At 38.3% G+C, this 21,234-nt stretch overlaps 1 protein-coding gene across 1 annotated transcript; it reads left to right on the top strand.

Moving 5' to 3' along the window:
* Positions 1 to 1,027: 1,027 nt before the first annotated feature.
* si:dkey-222n6.2 (keratin, type II cytoskeletal cochleal) lies at positions 1,028 to 13,834 on the top strand. The gene is made up of 9 exons (XM_036578071.1): positions 1,028 to 1,334; positions 2,992 to 3,200; positions 5,534 to 5,594; positions 6,366 to 6,461; positions 7,908 to 8,072; positions 9,849 to 9,974; positions 10,564 to 10,784; positions 12,221 to 12,267; positions 12,519 to 13,834. Exons 1-9 carry the CDS (start codon positions 1,053 to 1,055, stop codon positions 12,611 to 12,613), a joined length of 1,302 nt encoding a protein of 433 aa, XP_036433964.1. The 5' UTR covers positions 1,028 to 1,052; the 3' UTR covers positions 12,614 to 13,834.
* Positions 13,835 to 21,234: the final 7,400 nt, after the last annotated feature.

Genomic DNA, 21,234 nt, shown 5'->3' with positions numbered 1-21,234 from the left:
CTAAAATGGTTCTTCTGCAGCATCACTTAAACGATCCTTTGGGCAACCTTTTAGAACCTTTTAAAAAAGCAAATGGTTCTTGGAAAAACTCTCACTTCTTAAAGACACTTTGCATCATATGGAGGTTCTTTGACCTTAAAAAAGGTCACACTCTTCTTCACACTCGCACAACTCATTCAAAGAACCTTTACATTTACACTCTTAAAAATAAAGATGCCACAAAGGGTTCTAAATTGAGTGATGCCATGGGAGAAACACTTTTGGTTCCTTAAAGAATCTTGTTTGAAAAAGAGTGTGTGAGTGTGAAGAGCCTTTTAAAATGTTTAAGAACCTTCACAACTTCATTTGAAAAGTCCAGATAAGGAAAGAAGTGTTTTATGGGGCGCACTTATATCTTCACATGACTGTGTATGGATACAGGAAACATATCGCTGTTGTCGGAACAAAAACTCGTATCTCCATTTTTGACGTTTTTCAGTTTTTGACATAATTTGAAAATACATGGCATTTCATGATGAATGGGCCAAAAGAAACGGCACAAAATGACTCGGAAAAAATTCTGGTTTCATTGACTTACATTAAAGGTAAAGTATGTTTTTTCCTTCTCCTGTAAAGTTACCATTTTGGAGATATGAAGTTTTCTTCGTATGGGATGTAGAACAGGGCTTAGTTTTCAGCAGCAGCCACCAAGTATCAGTATCAGACAGCTGTGCGGAGTGAGAAAATCATTTTGGCCTTTTTGGCTTCCCACAATATCCTCCTCAATCAAAACACAAACCTCTGCCATCAGCATTCAGCACTACTGAGATTACATCAGCGCTGAAAGAGCTTCAACACAAAGTGTGTGTGAGTGTCTCAGATGAATGTGCAGTATGTGTGTGACCGGTGTGATCTGTGGCTGAACTGGTTTGTCCATCTGAGGAATGTACATACCTGCTCCCTCACATGCAGGTCCGCCACACCCCACTCTGAGCTAATAAACTGACAGCTCACAACTACACAAACCACTCAGCAGTCCACACTGTCTGCCTCTCCTCTCTGCCAGAGCAGTGATGAGTAAGCGTGTTAACGGCATGTCCACTACGCGGAGCTTCAGTAGCCGCTCGCTGGGCTCGTACCCCCGAATTGGAGAGACCATACCGCGGAGAGGAAGCTCCTATTTTGGTTTCGGGGATGCTCCGGCTCCCGGGGTGCCTGTTAAGGCCGTGACGGTGAACAGGAACCTGCTGACCCCCATGCAGCTGGACCTGGACCCCAGCCTGCATGCGGTCAGACTGCAGGAGAAGGAGCAGATCAAAACACTCAACAACCAGTTCGCCTCCTTCATCGACAAGGTGAGATTAGCCAATGACTTTAGTGCTGCAGAGTTTGGGTTTCCTTACTCCTAAATTCTTGAAGCGTTCTGTGAAGTGATGCCATACAAGAACCACTTTTGGTTCTCTAAAGAACCATTCAGTGAATGGTTCTTCATAAATGCATTTTTTTCTAAATGAGATGGAATCTTTTAACAGAATGTTAATGTTCTATAACAAAGTAAAGCTTTTATCTAGAACCAAGAACCATATACACTAAAAAAAGTGTGCCACATGGGGTTCTTTGAAGTGAAGTCAACGAACCATCTTTGGCTCCCTAAAGAACCTTTCAACATTTCTTTAGAGAATAATTTTTGTGTGCCTTGGCCGTGAGTGTGAAGAACCTTTTTAAATATAAAGAACCTCCAGATCATGTAAAGGTTCTTTATGCCTGTAAAAGGTGCTTCGCACTCTAAATGTTTTTCGTGAGCGTTTTTTTAGGGAACCTAAAGTGGTTCTTCTAAGGAACCACTCAAATAACCTGTTGGGCAACCTTTTAAAACCTTTAAAAAATGCAAATGGTTCTTGGAAGTACCCTCTTGTCTTAAAGACCCTTTACATCATGTGGAGGTTCTTTGACCTTTACAAAGGTTCTTCACACTTGCACAACTCACTCAAGGAACCTCCACATTTACACTCTGAAAAATAAAGATGCCAGGGGTTCTAATTTGAAACACTGCTGGTTCCTTAAAGAACCTTGTTTGAAAAAAAGTATGTGAGTGTCAAGAGCCTTTTAAAATGTTAAAGAACTTTCACATAATACAAAGGTTCTTCAACACTTTAAATGTTCTTTCCAGAACCTTTACAGTATAGTTCTTCAAACTTTAAACATGTTTTCATGCTCACCTACAAAATGACTGTCTAAAGAAATATCCACTGGAAGGTTCTTTAGAGAACTAAAAGTTGTTCTTCTGCAAATAACCCTTTTTGGGGACCTTTATTTTTTAAGGGTGTAACAATCCAACTACACTGCTGATCATTTAGAAAAACACACACACTCACACACACACACACACACACACACACACACACACACACACACTCACACACACACACACACACACATTATCTAAGCTAATTACCCTCCTGGGTCGCAGGGTCTGCTAGAGCCTATCCCAGCGTTCATTGGGCAGAAGGCAGGAAACACCTTGGACAGGTATAAAGGAAAACAAAGGTTCCTAAACAGTCCCTGGCTTAGATGTATGGTTCTAGGAAAAAAACATTTATTTGGTAAAGAACCTTTTCATTATGTGGAAGTTCTTTGAACTTTAAAAATGTTATTCACACTCATTTTCAAAAAAGGCTTCTTTAAAGAACCATCCATTGAAAGGTTCTCAAAAGAACTATTTTTAAATACCTTATTTTGTTATTTAGTGCAGTAAACTAGCTGATTATAACTAGCTGACTATAATTAAGGTCATAGTAATATTGTTTATGACTTCAGTTAAAAGTTATTTTTTACGACTCTGACTTAAAAATAAATACTGAATAAATAAATCTTCAAATAAATAAATCTTCCTCAATCTCTCTCTTTCTCATATGATCTCTATGTATCTATCTATGTCTCTTTTCATCTACCTCATATTCCTTCTTGATGTCTCTCTCTCTCTCTCTCTCTCTCTCTCTCTCTCTCTCTCAGGTGCGTCACCTGGAGCAGCAGAATAAGATGCTGGAGACAAAGTGGAAGTTGCTGCAGGGTGAGACGCGTTCTGACTCCAGGCTGGAGCCCATGATGAAGGTCTACCTCAGCACCCTGCAGGCCCACCTGGACGGCCTGAAGAGAGACAAGGAGCGACTGGACTCTGAGCTCCGCAGTGTCCACCTGCTGGTGGAGGACAACAAACAAAGGTCAGGCATTCGGAACAGACTCTGAAGGTGGTCCCCCAGTGTAACCCATATAGCGATGGGTGGTATTGATACATTTCAGTATATTTGCCTTTAATAAAGTAAATGAGCCCACGTTTCCTCAGTGCTCAAACTCCATGCCAAAAGAATGTGTAACAAACCTGATACAGCTTGTTTTGATTGTTTTCTTTTATTAAGATTACAAGAAAGGAAAGCTTACACAGTACTGTAAATGTCAACCAGACAAAAAATAAGAAAGAGAAATGAGAAAACATTTTATGTATTTTAAACTGTTCTTTCAAAACAATCTAAAGCATCCAGCAAATTGTACACATTTAAATCCCAGTGTCCAGTCTTATTCAAGAAGGGCTGGTGCGGCTGCAGGTGTTTGCAGGACCTCACATGATTCATCATTTGAAGACTGAGACTAATTGATTAGACAAGTGGAATCAGGTGTGGTCCTGCTTGTTTGGAATGTAAAGCTGCAGCCACACCAGCTATTCAAGGATAAGACTGGGCACCCCTGTTGTAAGGAAACTGTCAAGTTGGTGTAAAAAGCATGAAATAGAACTAAAAAACAGAACATCTGGCAAATGGGACATTGCTATTTTATAGGCATTACAGTTGTATGCAAAAGTTTGAATGCCCCCAGTAAAATTACATGTTTTGCATCCTCTACAGGGAACATGTTTAAATGTGCCATTTTTGGTCCACAATTTCTAAAATATTCACAAAATATTTGTGCCATAACTTTTGCACAGGCCGCATTTCATATTTTGTTCTATGTTTCATGTTAAATTCAGTAAATAAGCAATAAATGTGCATTGAAATATGCAAGAGTGAGTTTTCTGTAGAGGATGTGTTACTTATTTTCACTTAGAAAATGAGCCCAACACATCATTTGAGTGCCCTAACTTTTGCATACAACTTTGTATGTCCATCTACCACACGTGTGTCAGGCTCCAGTCCTTATGGGCCAAAGCACTGCAGACTTCAGCACACTACTTTATTAAACACAACTGATTCAGCTCATCAGCTAATTTAGCAAGGCCTTCATAAACTGAATTTAAAGCATTAGATGAGGGTAATCTCTGCAGAACTTTGGCCTGGAAGGTCCCCAGTTTGACATGCCTGATCTATCAAATATATTACTAAAAAAATCACTAAATCTAAAAAGTAGTAGCACACTATGTCAGTATGTCACCCAGTGAGCCACAGAACTGAACCAAGAAGTATTTCCCGGCCAAAGCACACCTGTTTCAGCAGCTAATTAGCATCGTGGAGCAGGAGCGTGGTTCAAATACAAGTCAGATCACTTTCTCTGAATACAAATGACACACCATAAAACTACCTCACCTGTTTGGCTAGACGCCTGCTATGGTGTGCTGTGTCTCTCTGAGATAAACATAATTGCTAATAGCTCAGAGGCTAGCTAAAGGGGAATGTCTGATAGACGAATGAGTGGCAGGGCTAATCAGGAGCTGTGGTTTTAAGCTTGCCTGCCAGTTAGGGCTGCACAATCAATCATTCGGTATAGACACACAAAAATGATTTCTAGTTTTTTTCTAGTGTGTTTAATGAGGCAGTGTGCTGAAGTCTGTAGTGTTTAGGCCCACGAGGACTGGAGCCTGACACATGTGAGCTAACCAGTAAGATAATGTGATGATTTTTGATTTAATTTGAATTCATTTTCATCATTGGATCTGCTGGCCGTAGTCCTTTCTTTTCATTTCCATTGTGAAATGCTTGTAAATCTAGACTTCATAAACATTTTAATTGATTGAATTCTGACATTAAAAGTCAAAATGAATCAGAAATCTGGAGCTAGCTTAGCAGTTTCTCTCCATGATAGGTGGAGGTGGTTGAAGGGGGAAGTAAAACATGATGTTATTGGTTAATGTTAGTTTACCCATCTGCTGCGGCACAGTAACATGATCAAAAATCTGAAGGCGTTTTAGAGACAGACAAAAGACATTCTGATGGAGAATTAAGGTGGAAAACATGATGATATCACTTGATGAATCAAGCTTAATATGACCAGGGACTTTTAAAGGGACATAGGCACATTTTGATTTCAGCTTGACTTTAGTGCACTGATTAGCGTCACATAGAGGTTACTATCATTGTAAGCTCCAGGCTTAACCTTAAACACTTCAGTTAAACCCTTTTAAAAGAAAAAACTGTGATAACTGTGTTTCTAAGAGCTGGATTATTAGTGTGACTGACAGTGTAAAATTCAGTTTGACAAGTTAAGCCTAAAGCTGCACCTCAATGCATTTTACTGTACTTACTACAGCATGGCCGGCTTGACCACATATCAGTTCTCCTCCCTACAGGTTTGAAGATGAGATTAATAAGAGAAATGAAGCTGAAAATGCTTTCGTGCTTGTGAAGAAGGTATGACACTAACGTAACTTGCATGAACACACACCCACACACACGCAGTCATGTGCAAAATATCAGGCACCCCTGGTCAAATTACATGCTTTGCTGATTTTCTAAGTGAAGAAGTCCTCTGTAGATGATTAATAAACTCTTAACAGATTATCAGTAATACATCAGCAACATATCAGTGAAGTAGCAGTAGTGAAGCATCTGAATACATTGAAATAAACATCTTGTAGATGTTCTGTTGATACGTTACTTATATTAAGTAGATTTATTGTTAATATGTTACTTTCATTATACAAAACCTCACCTTACCGACCTTACACAAAACCTAATCCTAACTCTGGCCCTAATCCTAACCCTAACCTCAACCTCAACCCAAAACCTAATCCTGACCCTCATATGTTTTCGACATATACACTCAACATACTCTCACTAATGTTTCATCTAAAAAGGACCACTCAAAATAAAGTGTCGCTCAAACTTAAATAAGACACTTTAGGACACAGTTTTGATTTATTTGCTGGGTTTGACATATTGGGAAAAAAATTGAAACATAAAATAGAAATTGTGCCATTTTTTGCACAGGCCACATTTTATTTAGATTTTTTCCAATATGTGAAATTCAGCAAATAAACAGTAACTGTGCATTAAATCATTACAAAACTTATTTTCACAAATCAGCAAAACATATAACTTGACCAGGGTGCCCATACTTTTGCAAAAACCTGTAAAACCAAAATCACTATGATTTGTCTGATCGCTTTCATGTCCTGACAGGATGTTGATGTTGGATATCTCGCAAAAACCGGGCTGGAGAACAAAGTGTCTGGGATTCTGGAGGACCTGAACTTCTTGAAGGCCTTTTATGAGCAGGTGCTTAAACACACTCGGTTACTTTTACATTTACGATGTTTAGCAGACGCTCTGTTCCAGAGACACTAACAGATATGCTTTTTTGTCTATTTGGAAATCTTATCCTGAAACTAACACAAACAGGTCAGTGTTTCTACATTATTTAACATATAAAAAATGTAAAGTACCATATCTTGCAATACACTAAGTGAAAATAAGCCACATCCTCTATAGAAAACACACACTTTAATGCACAATTACTGTCATTTGCTGAATATGACATACTATAAAAATCATCTGTGCAAAAGTAACGCAACCAAACATGTCATTTGACCAGTGGTGTTCAAACTTTGCATGTGCAAAAGTTTGTAGACCCCTGTTCATCCAACGTTTCTTCAGAAATCAAGGGTATTAAGAGAGAGTTTGTCCACTTTTGCTGCTGTATCAGCCTCTACTCTTCTGGAAAGGCTTTACATTAGATGTTGGAACGTTGCTGTGAGGATGTGACTGCATTCAGCCACAAGAGCATTAGTGAGGTCAGGTACTGATAGAGGTGTCATGTCATATGACTTGGACTCGAGTCTAAATCAAGTCACGAATTTGATGACTTGAGACTCGACTTGAGAAAATTGAGAAAGACTTTGACTTCAACACCAATGACTCACACTTTGACTCGGACTTCAGCCTTAAGACTCAGAAAGACTTGAGTGGAAGAAACATAGAGAGTGTGACTGCAGACTGCTACACAGTCAGCTGCTTTTCATGTGAATGGATTTGTTTCGTGCTGTAAGTCTGACATACAGCAGCGTCGTCAGATGTCTACCACTGTGTTTATGCTCAGTTTATTTTATTTCAGAAGACAAGCGAAGCGATACAGTTCAAGTTCACCTCCATTAAAATACAGCCATACACTACTAACATGCTGTCATTAAAAGGCTATAGTACTGTATAGTACTGTTACCATTATTAAGTGTTGTGGCCTTAAATTAGCTGAAGAATGCAGACTGACTTGTTTAGGACTGAAAGGTTAGGACTACTGACTTGGAACTCGACTTGAGACTCACCTGTAGTGACTCAGGATTAGACTCAAGACTTGAGTGCCAAGACTTGAGACTTACTTGTTACTTGCCACTTAGTGACTTGTTCCCACCTCTGGGCACTGATGTTGGATGTTTAGTTCTGGATCACTCCATCACTCCAGAGAACGCAGCTCCACTGCTCCACAGCCCAATGCTGGGGGGCTTTATACTCCTTTAGCTGGTGCTTGGCACTGGGCATGGTGACCCTAGGCTGCTCCAGAGCATCCCATTCTATCAGGAGTGTTCTGTTATGGAGATTACACAAGCTGTGTCAGCACTGGATGGACCTTAAAGCAGCTGATTTTACTCATTAAAAGGGGTGTCTGGATACTTTTGATGCGTTTATAAAAACATCTCTCTCAATCCGTCTCTCTTCGTCTCTCTGCAGGAGTTGCGGGAGCTGAAGGAGGACCTGAAAGACACCTCTGTGGTGGTTCAGATGGATAACAGCAGGCAGCTGAACATGCAGCAGATTGTGGCGGAGGTGAAGAGCCAGTACGAGCAGATCTCATCGCGCAGTCGCCAGGAGGCTGAAGACTGGCACAAGAACAAGGTGAACACACTTATACCTGCTCATCAAGCAGTATCAGGTTAAAATGATCCACTGAGTTCCCTATAGAACTGCAGTGGAACCTCTTAGTAAGAACATTGAGCATCAATCAAAACTAAAGGAACTAAAGATTGTTAATCTCTATTCTTTTGGTCTAAAATGAATGCTAATGGTCCAGAGTGAGCTTTGCAACAGCAAAGCAGAACTAAATAATACTAAATGAAACTGAATTAGGAACCTGTTGACTATAATGAAACTGAGTAAGAAGTAGATACTTTTCCACAATAAACTTAAGTAGAAGTGAATATATGATCATTCAAAAATACTCAGAAATCCACCAAAGGTGTGTACATGAAACTGAGTAGATGTATACGTGACAAGCTGATTCATCTGTCCGTGTTCCAGGAGCTGGTTACTGAACTTTCCAACGAAACTGAAACACATTAATTAATCTCATATGACAGCACACACTCACACACTAGACTAAAATGCAGTGTGTGTGTGTGAACTTGTGTGGGCTAACTTACAATGCTCACTAACTCCTGATTTAATAAAGAGAAATAGCTCCTGACTTCATAAAGTGCTTTAAAAAAGGTGAACTGAAAGAGTGAAGGCAAATATTTTCAGCTACTGGATCAGGATAAGCGTTAGGTTTAAGGTTAGAAATGAAAATTCCTAGCAGGTTAGAAAATGAAAATTCCTAGCAGCAACAGAAACTGAAATTTAAGACACACCTGGCAAAAAAAAAAAATGTCTTTATTTTTGCCATTTTTCATGCTTTTGAATACAGTTAACATTAAAACTACAAGGAAATGAAGAAAAATCCACTATTAATATTGATCAAATCTGCTTTCAATAGGACAAAACTGTTTACCAAAAGAAAAAATGATGTGAATTATTATTATTTCAACCCCAGTTTTCTTGGCCTTTTCTCATTTTCTGTGAAGAACATATAATATAACACGTTTTCAGTGACTTCACACTGTTCACCCCCCACACATTTATATTATACATGTGGTGTTGGCTGAACCCGTTGGGAATAAAAGCGTTGAGGTGCTGTGTCCTTCAATCTGTTCTCCTCCTACATGGCCTGCTGTTAGTGTGTGTGTCTGTGTGTGTATGTTTGTATATGTGTGTGTGTGTGTGTGTGTGTGTGTGTGTGAGGGTGGACAACATGGACAGGCTGCTGACTGGCTATAGCTGCTAAAGGAGAACCCTACGCTGGACACTTGTGATATTTTAAACATCTTGTATTTTTACATAAACTGTTATGGCTGTATTGATTTAGAAAAACAATAATGTAGTGGGTCCAGCAGATCAATGTCACTGTCTGACCTTGTATCTCCATTTATGTTGATTTTCTTTTTTGACATGATTTGAAACTGATACCAGCTGCTCTTTACACTGTGTGAGAATGTAATGACAAGCGGACCAACAAAAATGATCCCTTAATAGAATCTCTTAACAGTAACTTACAGTTTTGGAGAGATTTGACAGTGCTGATACACACTTAAAATAAAAATTATGATAAAATATTGTTCCATTAACTTCTGTTCAAAGGTAAGAATGTTTTTACTGTAAATATACTAAATATATATATATATATGGGACATACAGTATCATTTTTACATGAAGATACTTGCATTTACATATAATACATACAGGATATATTATTATTGCATAAAAGTGCTTACATATATATATAATAAATACGTATGAGTGTGTGTTATCAGTGTTATCAGGTATGTATCAGTAACATGTGATGTCATCTCTCTCCAGTATGAGCTGGTTCTGTCTCAGGCTGAGCAGCACAAATCAGAGCTTAAGAGCAGTAGGAATGAAATCTCGGAGCTCAACAGACAAATTAGTCGCCTGCATGTGGAAATCACCTCGGCTAAAGCGCAGGTAACAACCACATCACTAAGGCAACCAGATATAAAGCCACACACAATCACCATAGCAACAAATCAGCACTGAATCTCTAATCACTATAGCTACAGACTTTCAGACACAGTCCACAGCCAAAGACCTATTTCTTTCTTTCTTTCTTTCTTTCTTTCTTACCATGTCTTTCATTCGATTCATTATATTCTCATTATATTTTCAAACCAATAAAGCATAGCAATAAACCAATCTTTCTTTCTTTTATTACTGATTAAAGAGAAAAACTATAGACTAACATATTTACTGTATAACAGAGTAGATTTATTATACTTTCTAGTAGAAAGTCATAGCTAGATCTGAGGGGGTTGTGGTATTCTTCCAGCATTATTACGTGTATAAAATACATTTGTATTTTGACCTCATTCATAAACCACTCTCATTCATGACAGCACAGCATGTCCAGTTTTACTGTGTAAGCAATGAGGAAGTACTGTAAGAACTGTACAGCTATGAGTCCATATTATTTGGATTTTAAATAGTTTTTGATATTTTAGAATATTTTAGAACTGTGTATGTGTACACCTGTTTGATCTCTTATTGACCTCTGCAGCGTGACAGTGTGGACAGTCAGATATTGGAGGCGGAGCATCGTGGTGAGGAGGCGGTGCGTGATGCCCAGCAGCGAATCAAAGAGCTGGAGGAGGCACTGCAGAAAGCCAAGCAGGACATGGCCAAGCAGCTCCGCGAGTATCAGGAGCTGATGAATGTCAAACTGGCACTGGACATCGAGATCGCCACCTACAGGAAACTGCTGGAAGGAGAAGAGAACCGGTGAGAGAAACGTCATTAATAAACACAAATAAATGCAGCCAGTGGAGGGTAGAAATGGCCTGATAGAGTTATGGAGTAAATGTTGACTATTTCAGTCAGTTTTAGCTATGCTAGCATTTTTGGATGACATATTACAAGTAAAGTAATTATTTATTAAAATCATTTATTTAATAATTAATTTATTAATTAAATAATTTATTCAGAAACAATTGTTAATCAGCATTCTAGAAGTTCAGAACTTTGCACAATGGCAGGGATAGGAAACCAAGGTCTAATTCACAGAATGTTATTACATGAAATGATTACAAGCATGTTTTTTTTTTTTTTGCTGTAGTTTAACCCTTTAAAATGTCTGGCTAATTACATACTAAGACTTATTATACAGTAACTACAGGGACTTGAACGCAAACAAGTTATTCTTAAGTTATATAAGTGTGCAATAAAACATTGGGTCCATTACATGCAAGTCAATTACCTGCACTTAATAATCCAATATCTGCAGAAAGTCAGATTTTGTCCGTAATCCAATACATGCACTTGAGTAATCAGATAATGGGGAAACTCCAAGTCTACATGAGTCAATAATCGGATTTCTGCTTTGCAACCGGCCAATAAACTCGAAGACGTGGCGTAAACCTAATGTAAAACTCATGCCGTGGCTTTTTTTTTTTTAAAATATCTCACCATTTTACCTAAAAATATGAACATACATCATCTAGAAGATGAAGAATACTTATATTCTTCATTTCATCAAGCATGTAGTTGGGTTCAGCGTTGCTCCAAAAGTGTTTTCCTGAGTCTTGCGGCAGCGCTGCTTACTTATTTCCAGTACCACTGTCTGTTTTTGCACATGCACAGAGAAATCTGAAAGAAATCAGAGTAAGAGTTTACATGCACTGTGAAATCTGATTATTGAGCTAGTATCCAGCTCTCTTTATCAGATTTCTTAATTGAATTTCTAGACCTTACTCCAATATAAGAAATCAGAGTATGCTCTTTATATGACCATTTGAATAATCAGATAACTGCAGAAATCTGATTATGATCGGATTATTGAGTGCATGTAAACAGACTCAATGATTCTGGCCTTCAACCTTCATTTTACTTCAGTGAAATACATGCACTAAAAGGGTACCTAAAGAAAACTGAGCCCCAGTTTAGTGTCAACATTACACATGAAACACAACATAAGGAAGACGTGTAGCTTCACTGCTTTAGATACCAAAGGAAACCAGCCCCCTTTGCACTATAGATGTTATGACCCCTGATTTCTCTCTCTAACACTGCAAAGAAATCCAGTGTGCTACGTTTCTCTAGAATGTAGAATGTTTTTCAAACCACACTGCATCTCTCAACAAGCAAATTATATGAATTGTGTTAAAAACTGGTGCAGGTGCCCTTTCAGTAAAATTACCTCTGTATTTGTCACCCATTAGAATTGGACAAGAACCTGTTCTGCATGTCCAGACTGTGCCAAGAAACAGTAAGTATCTGTTTATTCACAGTTATTATACAGTACAGGGTGTCCCACAAAGGGTCCAAGTATTTTTCCCAATCAATCATCAATATATTTTTCTCTAAAACTGTTGCTCAGTCATTTGTATTGATTGTTTGGAATAAGAGCTCAGAAGCCAGTCGATCAGACTGTTAGCTCTTAGCTGTTAGTAGAGTTCAGTTTAAGTCTATTGGGTCCCGTCATGTTTCTTTATATGAACTGAAGTATGTCTTTTCCAGGCAGTGCTGTGCCTCAGAAACCCAACTCTCATCCTAAAGTCCTCATTAAGATGATCGAGACTCAGGACAACACCTTCTTCTCTGCTCAGGATTAATATAATACATCCAGTATCTTACCAATGCACCTTCATCTACAACAGCGAGACAGGAGCTGCTCCTCTGCCTCACTTGACTCCTTTCGTCTCTTTGATTTATGAATTGTTTTGGAAGTTCATCTTTGGGATTTTATCTCTGATGTGCAACCCCCAGTAGAGGTGCTTTTTGATACATATTTTCTTTCGATACTGAGCCATTCGTGTCCTTAAATGAAATCAGGTGGCTGTATGAGTCATGTGAGTTTGAGTATTAGGAGTGTGTGTGACTGACTGTGTGTGGAAGAGTGTGTATGTGTGAGTCAGTGAGTCTTTAGCAGATTCATGTATCTACACTGTTTAAAAAAAGTGCTACAGTACGTTCTTTGAACAATGCCATAGAATCAGTAAAACGGGACATTCCAGGCCAAAGCGCTGCGGAGATTAATGTTTACCCTCATCTAACGCTGTGAATTCAGTTTATGAAGGCCTTGCTAATTAGCTGATGAGTTGAATTAGGTGTGTTTAATGAGACAGTGTGCTGAAGTCTGCAGTGCTTTGGCCTGCGAGGACTGGAGCCTGACACGTGTGCCATAGAAGAATCACTTTTGGTTCCCTAAAGAATCATGTCTGAAAAAGAGATTTATGAGTGTGTCACGAGGTCTTCCCTCTGCAGCACATGGACTCTCCCATTTTGTATTGGCCACTCCAGCTCCAGCCTGGCTCCGCCCACTCATTATCACACTCACCTGTAGCTTGTTCTGGTCTCATTATCTCATTATCTCCTCTGTGTATATATATATATATATACATATATATAGAGAGAGAAAGAGAGACAGATAGAGACAGAGAGAGAGAAAGAGAGAGAGAGAGCGGAGATAATGAGATAATACATTACTTTGCTCTTCGCAAAGCCTTGCTATTTTCTAGTACTACAGGGTTATTTAAAGAACCATCCTTTAAAAGGTTCTTTTGGGAACCTAAAGCAGTTCTTCTATGGCATTACAACCTTTTTGGGATCTGTATTTTTAAGAATGTATTTCTAATGATGGACAGATCTTTACACAACAAGATCTGAACACATACCATGTCTTTTCTTTCTTCCATTTTTCTTTCTCACCCTCTTACTTTCACTCTATTCACCACATTCTCTCCAAATTTCTTTCTTTTTTCTCACATCCCTCACACTCTTTCACACCATTATTTTCACTCCATTTGTGACTAATAAATCCTTTCTTTCTATCTCTCAACCCCTTTCATTCCATTCACTATATTCTCTCCATTTATAGCAAGTCGACCATCTAATACCATAGGAACTGAAGTTCGTTAGACTCTGTTCTTCTCTTGCTGATGCACTTTTGGTACAAAATAAAATGATAAACCTCAAAAGACAGAGGATGTAACGAAATACAAAGTGGTACACATGCGGTCACCAATGAAATTAAACACAAAAGTGGATTAGTAACTAAATTTAAATGACACACGTGTAATAGGGTGAAAAGTAGATTCCTTACAAATATGCCTAAGTAGTAGTAAAAGTATTACCTCTTGAAAATACTGAAGCACGTGAGTAAATGGTTATTATCCTTCCACTGACTTTACCCCAGCTGTACATATCCTACTGCACTGCTGCTTAAATTGACAATAAAAAAAGCATGACATCACACCAGGTACACAGTCCCTGAGCGAGTCCAGCAAAACCTGAAGGTCTCTGTAATTAAATTTCATTTTGTCAGAACACCATGAAGGAATCTTTATTTAAAAGCTAATGATTTAAGCTAATGATTTAAATGTCATTGTTTTCTTTGTTATGTTGGCATGCTTGTCAGGCGAATGCCACAGGAGCATAAAAACATGCAAAGAACTTTGTACCTCTATCTCATCAGACTGTCTGCGGTTTGTAAGCAATGTGATTATAATTGCAGTCTACAGTACAGGATTCCTACCACTCTCTTTCTATTATCTTACATGCAGCCCTCTTCAAGGCCCTACAGGTTCATAGGAAACAGTGTTCTGAGAAACAGAAACTGGCTTGATAAGATTCCAAGTCAAACAGCTGAAGCGTTAGACAAACCAGTCTGTAATGAAGCTCATTACCATCCGTAAATACTTTTGAAATATTAGCATGCACACTTACCGCCCAACGTTTTCTTAGGAACACCTGCTCAGTCATGCAGCTGTAATCAAACTTCTGAGAAGGTCCTGCTTCTCTTAGTTACATCCATCAAACTTTCAGCTCAGGACACCTGGTAGCATAACTCTTGTGCTAACAGACTAAAAAGCAGTAGCACATTTGAAACATTTTTAATTCAAAGATAAACTGGTTTGACAGGGTGTTCAGTGTAGACATAGCTACATGTTTGAGAACTGATAAAATATGAATGTAGGCCAATTTAAAGCAAAGAAAAAATAGATCCTGAAAGCCATGCTTAGAGCAACCAAACCAGGGAAATCCTTTAGTCACTTGATGTTTAAACAGCAGGTTGTCATGTCCAGTAAAAAGGAGATTTTAGCGAAGGAAGCTGCCCCTTCAGATGAGCTAATGCTAATAAAGTTAATACTCTAGCTAGTCAGAGCAATGGCTGTGTTTGAAATAATCAACTACATACTACTCAGGTAATGATTGTGCCCAAAAGTAGTAAGCAGTGTGCAGTATATGTCCAACATGAATTTACCCGAGTACACCAAGGCCCAATCCTGTTTCTTATTTTTATAACCCTACCCCTCGTTTTCAAGTGTCACCTTGCACCTTGGAACTGAGTTACACGAGGTAGCGGTTAAAATCTTCCCCTACGAAATGGGACCCTCAAATAAAAAAGGACATTACTTCATTAACAGCTACTAGTGCTGCTCTGTAGTCAACTCTGCCAGTCTGCAGTGATAGCAGAGGAGGGTAAAGTTCAGCACCTCACTGCTTGTGTTTAGTTTAATTTAGGGCATCGTATGTCTTCAAAGGGAGGGAGGGGGCAATCATTCATTATCGCCCACCCCTAATTCTTTGGTGATATGAAGCTGAAGTCAGCTATCCGCTAGTTTCGTGTTCAAATCTTCCTGTTCCATCTTAAATGGTGCAGCAATTACATTCTGTGTTACATTTGTATGTTTCTATGTTCGTTTGCGCAGCCACGTGGCTGATTTTTCTTTTTTCCTCATAACACTCTGTTTGGAGTGAGCCTCTGAAAAACCTCCGTTTGGAGGGCCATGTAGCTCTAACACTTCGCCCTACCCCACTATCTCAACAGAAATCGGGACACCTTACCCCTAGATGTGAACGTGCAAAATAGAGGGGTAAGGCTAAGTGGTAGGGGCAGGGGTGTAATGGGATTGGGCCCAAAGATACCCAGATGACATACTACTCCAGTCAAATATTTCAGTAAGCGGACAGAGCTATCTCTGCAACATACTGCTTCCCAAAATGCAACACAGCCATTATGGGAGGACATAACCACTGACATAACCACCTGGTTTGTGCCAAAAAGTTTAATAGCCCTGGTTTCAGTCTGTTATAGACAAATAAATGAAATGAAAGGAAATGTGTTCTGCTGCTGCTTTCTCTGCTGATCTTGAGGCAGGTTTGCTTACTTTGTCTATTTAAGAAAGTTAACTGACTGCATAGATAACAGAGTTGAAACAGTAACTTAATAAAGCTGGTCTCAACAAAAAAATCCGCACAGCCTCTCAGGCTCACGTGTGGAGCGACACCACTGAATATTCAGTCAAACTACACTACTTGTGCAAAAATATGTGGACACCTGACCAACAACGAGGTTGTTGGACATCTCGTTCCAAAACCATGGGCATAAATATGGAATGTGGCCCCTCGTTGTGGCTTTAACAGTGATTCATCACTCCAGAGAATGTTTCCACTGCTGCTTTGCACCACTCCACCTGACATTTGGCATTGTGCATAGTGATCTTAGGCTTGAGATCAACTGCAAGGAAACCCATTTTATGACGCTCCTAATGCAAAGTTCTTGTGCTAATGTTGCTTCTAGAGGCAGTTTGGAGCTCAGTAATAAACAATGCAACAGAGGACCTGCACTGTTTGCATGGTTTACTGCTTCATTGCCAAGCTTTTGTTGCTCAGAAACATCTCCTTTTCACAATTTTTAGCACTTACAGTTGACCAGGGCAGAACCAGCAAGGCAAAAATTTTGCTAACTGGATTGTGGCAAATGTGACATCCTATGATGGTGCCATGTTTAACATCACTAAACTCTTCAGTACGACCCATTCTACTGCTAATACATGTCTATAGAGATTGCATGGCTGTGTGTTTTATACACTTGTTAGCAATGAATGAGGTTGAAACACCTGAATTCCATAAGTAAGAGAGGTGTTTATATGTTTTTGGCCATATAGTGTAACAACTAAGAATGTACTGAGACTTGCAAATGGAGAAAAACAGGTGTGTTTGGAAACCACATAGGTTTATCACACAGACCAATCCAAAGCTGGTTTATTTTTGGCTTTGGAGATGAGATGAAGACAAAACTTTTATTCTGTTATGGTATGTTAAGTCAGCAGGTTTATCTCTTGGCCAAAATATATCCACATGTGTTGTTAAAGTCCTCACCTGAAAAAAAGCTGAAAAGCAGCTGGCAGTGGTTACTAAGCAATGATTGGACAGCTGATGAAAATAGGGTGGGTTTTGGGATCAGTCTGATTGGCTTAGTCAATTTATCAAGCTAGCTGTCAGCAGCTGTATTAAGAAAAGCTAGCTAGTTAGCTAAATGATGTTAATATATTTCTGTAATGTTATTTATCATTAGACATCAATAAAAATCACTTGGAGCAAATACAGTAACCCAGATAAAGTTTAGCCTGAAATACAGCCAGCATAAATCTGTGTTCATAGTTTTGTCACTGAGCTGTGAGTTTGGTCTTCCACAGAGTTTAATCCAATTTTTTTCTCAGCTTCAGGAATGGAATAAAACAGCACCATCCTCCACTTGACCAGGATTTTATACGTTCCTCACTAATACAACCCCATTTCCAAAAAGTTTGGACGCTGTACAAAATGTAAATAAAAACAGAATGCATTAATGTGCAAATCATTTAAACCATATATTTAATTGAAAATCATACAAAGACAACATATCAAATGTTTACACCAAGAAATTTCATAGTTTTTGAAAAATATATGCCCATTTTGAATTTGATGCCAGCAACACGTTTCAAAAAAGTTGGGGCAGGGGAAATAAAAGTGTGGTGGAGTTGTGTAATGCTAAAAAAACACCTGGTGGAAACATCTCACAACCAATTAAGTTAACTGGCCACAGGTGTGTGACATCACTGAATATAAAAAAGAGCATCCCAGAGAGGCTGAGTCTTTCAGAAGTAAACATGGGGAGAGGTTCACCACTCTGTGAAAGACTGTGCAAATAGTGCAACTATTCAAGAAAAACGTTTCTCAATGCAAAATAGCAAAGAACTTGGGGATTTCATCATCTATGACATGATTCTATAGTAGAAATCACTGCATGAGCTCAGGAACACTTCTGAAAACCACTCTCTGTGAACACGGCTCATAACTGTAGCCACAAATGCAAGTTAAAACTCTATCACACAAAGAAGAGACCATATATAAACAGGATCCAGAAACACTGTCACCTTCTCTGGGCCTGGGCTCATTTAAGATGACTGAGACAAGAAGGGAAAGTGTACCAAATCAAAAATTGAAATTCTTTTTGCAAATCATGGACACTGCATCAGCTGGGCTAATGAGGAGAGGGACCATCCAGCTTGTTATCAGTGCACATTTTAAAAGCTAGCAGCCATGATCATATAGCGGTGCAAGGCACCATTAATGCTGAATGATATATACAGCTTTTGGAGCGACATATGCTGCCATCCAGACAATGTCTTTTTTAGGGAAGGCCTTGCTTATTTCAGCAAGACAATGTCAAACCACATTCTGCATGTATTACAACAGCATGGCTCCATAGTAAAAGAATCCAGGTGCAAAACTGGCCATGCCTGCAGTCCAGACCTGTCACCCACTGAAAACGTTTGGTGCATTATGAAACAAAAAATATGACAAAGGAGACCCTGAACTGTTGAGCAGCTGAAATCCTATATCAAGCAAGAATGGGAAAACTTTCACTACTAAAACTATAGCAATTGGTCCTCTCACTTCCCAAATGCTTACAGAGTGTAGTTAAAAGAAGAGGTGATAACACAGTGGTAAACATGCAACCGTCACAACTGTTTTAAAGCATGTTGCTGGCATTAAATTCAAAATGGCCATGTATTTTTCAAAAAACAATAAAATTTCCCAGTTTCAACATTTGACATGTTGTCTTTGCACTGTTTTTAATTAAATAGAGGGTTTAAATGATCTGCACATCATTGCATTTTGTACAACGTCACAACTTTTTTGGAAATGGGGTTGTACATTTCCACCATTTCTTAGCCTAATAATTCTGACTAATTTGCCACTGCCGACGTCCTCACCACAGGTTTGTTATGAGGTAGTTTGCTTGAAGGAGGAAAGAAATTTAGAGGTGATTGTGATTGGCTGAGGAGTGTTCTCCTTAAGTACATCACTGTGTAGCTAAATGCTGTAGCATATCTGTCTAAAAAGGCTACCTGAAGCGTTGAGCCACACCGTGAGTTTTGTTCATTTTTATAGCTCACAGTAAGTCATACTGTGTCCTTACCCGCATTGACAAGTTTGCATGACCTTAATACAGACTAGTATGCTTTTAGCGTGTTGAGAGAAGTTTTTAAGGAAAGTATTAATGGAAAAGATTTGGGTGACTATTGACTTCTAGTGTTTGTCAGCAATGTTAGCCTTGTAGCTCCAGCCCTAAACTACAGAAGCAAAATCTGAACATGTCTCAACTACATCTAGAATGTTGCTGTTGTCAGAATCTTATATTTCCAAAATGGTAACTTTACAGAAAAAGGAAAAAACATACTTTACTTTTAATGTAAATCAATGGAACCAGACTTTTTTCAGAGTAATTTTGAGTCATTTCTATTAGTCCATGTAATGTAAAGGGACATGTAATGTAAACAGGCATTTTCAAATTATGTCAAAAACTCTAAAATGACAAAAATGGATATAAGAGGTTTTCTTCTGACAACAGCGATATGTAGAAAACTATGTAAATTTAAAATGTAAAAAATGTAAAATACCACATCTTGTGATACACTGTATGTCCAGCATTTCTTCTGAAATCAAGGCTATTAATAGGGAGTTCATCCTCCTTTACTGTATTAACAGTCTCTACTCTTCTGGAAAGGCTTCACACTAGGAACATTGCTGTGAGAATTTGATTGCATTCAGTCACAAGAGCATTAGTGAGGTCAGGTACTGATGTTGGATGGTCAGTTCTGGATCATTCCAACTCTTCCCAAAGGTACTGTATGGAGCCCCATCACTCCAGGGAACACAGTTCCACTGCTCCACAGCCCAGTGAGGGGGGGGCGGGGGGGTTACCCCTCTAGATAATGCCCTCTAGGCTCACACGAAGCTGTTCCAAAATGTCCAATTATATTAGAAATGCTTTTCTATGGAGACTATACAAGCTGTGTGTACAGTATGTACTGGAACATGTGTCAGCAATGGGTGCCTTGAAAAGCTCTAAATTTACCAATTAGAAAGCGAATCTGGATACTTTTGGACAAAGAATGCACAAAGATGGTTCTTCAAGCGTTCTTAATAAAGAAAATAGTTCTATATAGAACCACAAACACTCAAAGAACCCTTTGTATTATTAAAGGGTTCCTTGCATCGTGAAAGAGTTCTTCAGATTGATGGGGAATGTGCTGTAGATGGTTCTTTAAAGAACATTTTAAAAAAAGATTAAATATAGCACCAAAAAGGGTTCTTCTATTGTGATGATGTCAAGCTTGTAACAATAGAAGAACCCTTTTTCTTTACTAAAGAACCCTTGAAGAACCATCTTTTTTAAGAGTGTACTTGAACTACAACAATAAACAAACTAGACTGCACTGCCATCTAGTGTTGTTGAACTGCACCCACTGTATTTTAAAGGGGTTTAGCTACCTTAGATAGATAGATAGATAGATAGATAGATAGATATGTATATATATATATAGATAGATAGATAGATAGATAGATAATCTAATGCATTTTTTCAGTTTTAGTGATTTACTATATTAAATAATTTACTCTATGATTTACTCTATTATATTTCATATCTGCAAGATTTTTATAAATGATTCACTTTTACTGAATTAACCCATTAATATTTAGTCTCTAATGAAAAGTTTCTAAACCGTGTTTATATATAGATAGATAGATAGATAGATAGATAGATAGATAGATAAACAGATAGATATACGTGTGTGTGTGTGTTATAATGAACTTCTATTAAATTCATTGAAAATGTCTAAACTTTTAATTCAAACAAAATGTCTAATTTTTCATTTATTTATTTTTTTTCATTTTATTTCAGTGATTTCATGATTATTTTTAATGCTACATGTGAACTTTTTTTAACATTGAATTTACCTGCTTACAAAAGGACTGAGCTGAAATATTACATAAATAATATCAGGAAATCTACAAGAAGTAAGATGTATATAAGACATATAAATATATAAATATAAGAAATAAACATGAAACGAGGTAAATAAATAAATATGAATTGAGGTAAAAACTGTAACCGAAA

This window comes from Colossoma macropomum, unplaced genomic scaffold (genome assembly GCF_904425465.1).
Source record: "Colossoma macropomum unplaced genomic scaffold, Colossoma_macropomum, whole genome shotgun sequence".
Classification (NCBI taxonomy): domain Eukaryota; kingdom Metazoa; phylum Chordata; class Actinopteri; order Characiformes; family Serrasalmidae; genus Colossoma; species Colossoma macropomum.
Note: the sequence above shows the minus strand (reverse complement) of the source record. Positions and strands in the feature narration are given on the sequence as shown.

Excerpts from the sequence above, each read along its gene's own strand:
- si:dkey-222n6.2 (XM_036578071.1), top strand. The coding sequence starts at position 1,053 with ATGAGTAAGCGTGTTAACGGCATGTCCACTACGCGGAGCTTCAGTAGC. Across the intron at positions 10,785-12,220 it reads CTGGAAGGAGAAGAGAACCG|AATTGGACAAGAACCTGTTC; the intron begins GTGAGAGAAACG and ends GTCACCCATTAG. Across the intron at positions 12,268-12,518 it reads CCAGACTGTGCCAAGAAACA|GCAGTGCTGTGCCTCAGAAA; the intron begins GTAAGTATCTGT and ends TGTCTTTTCCAG.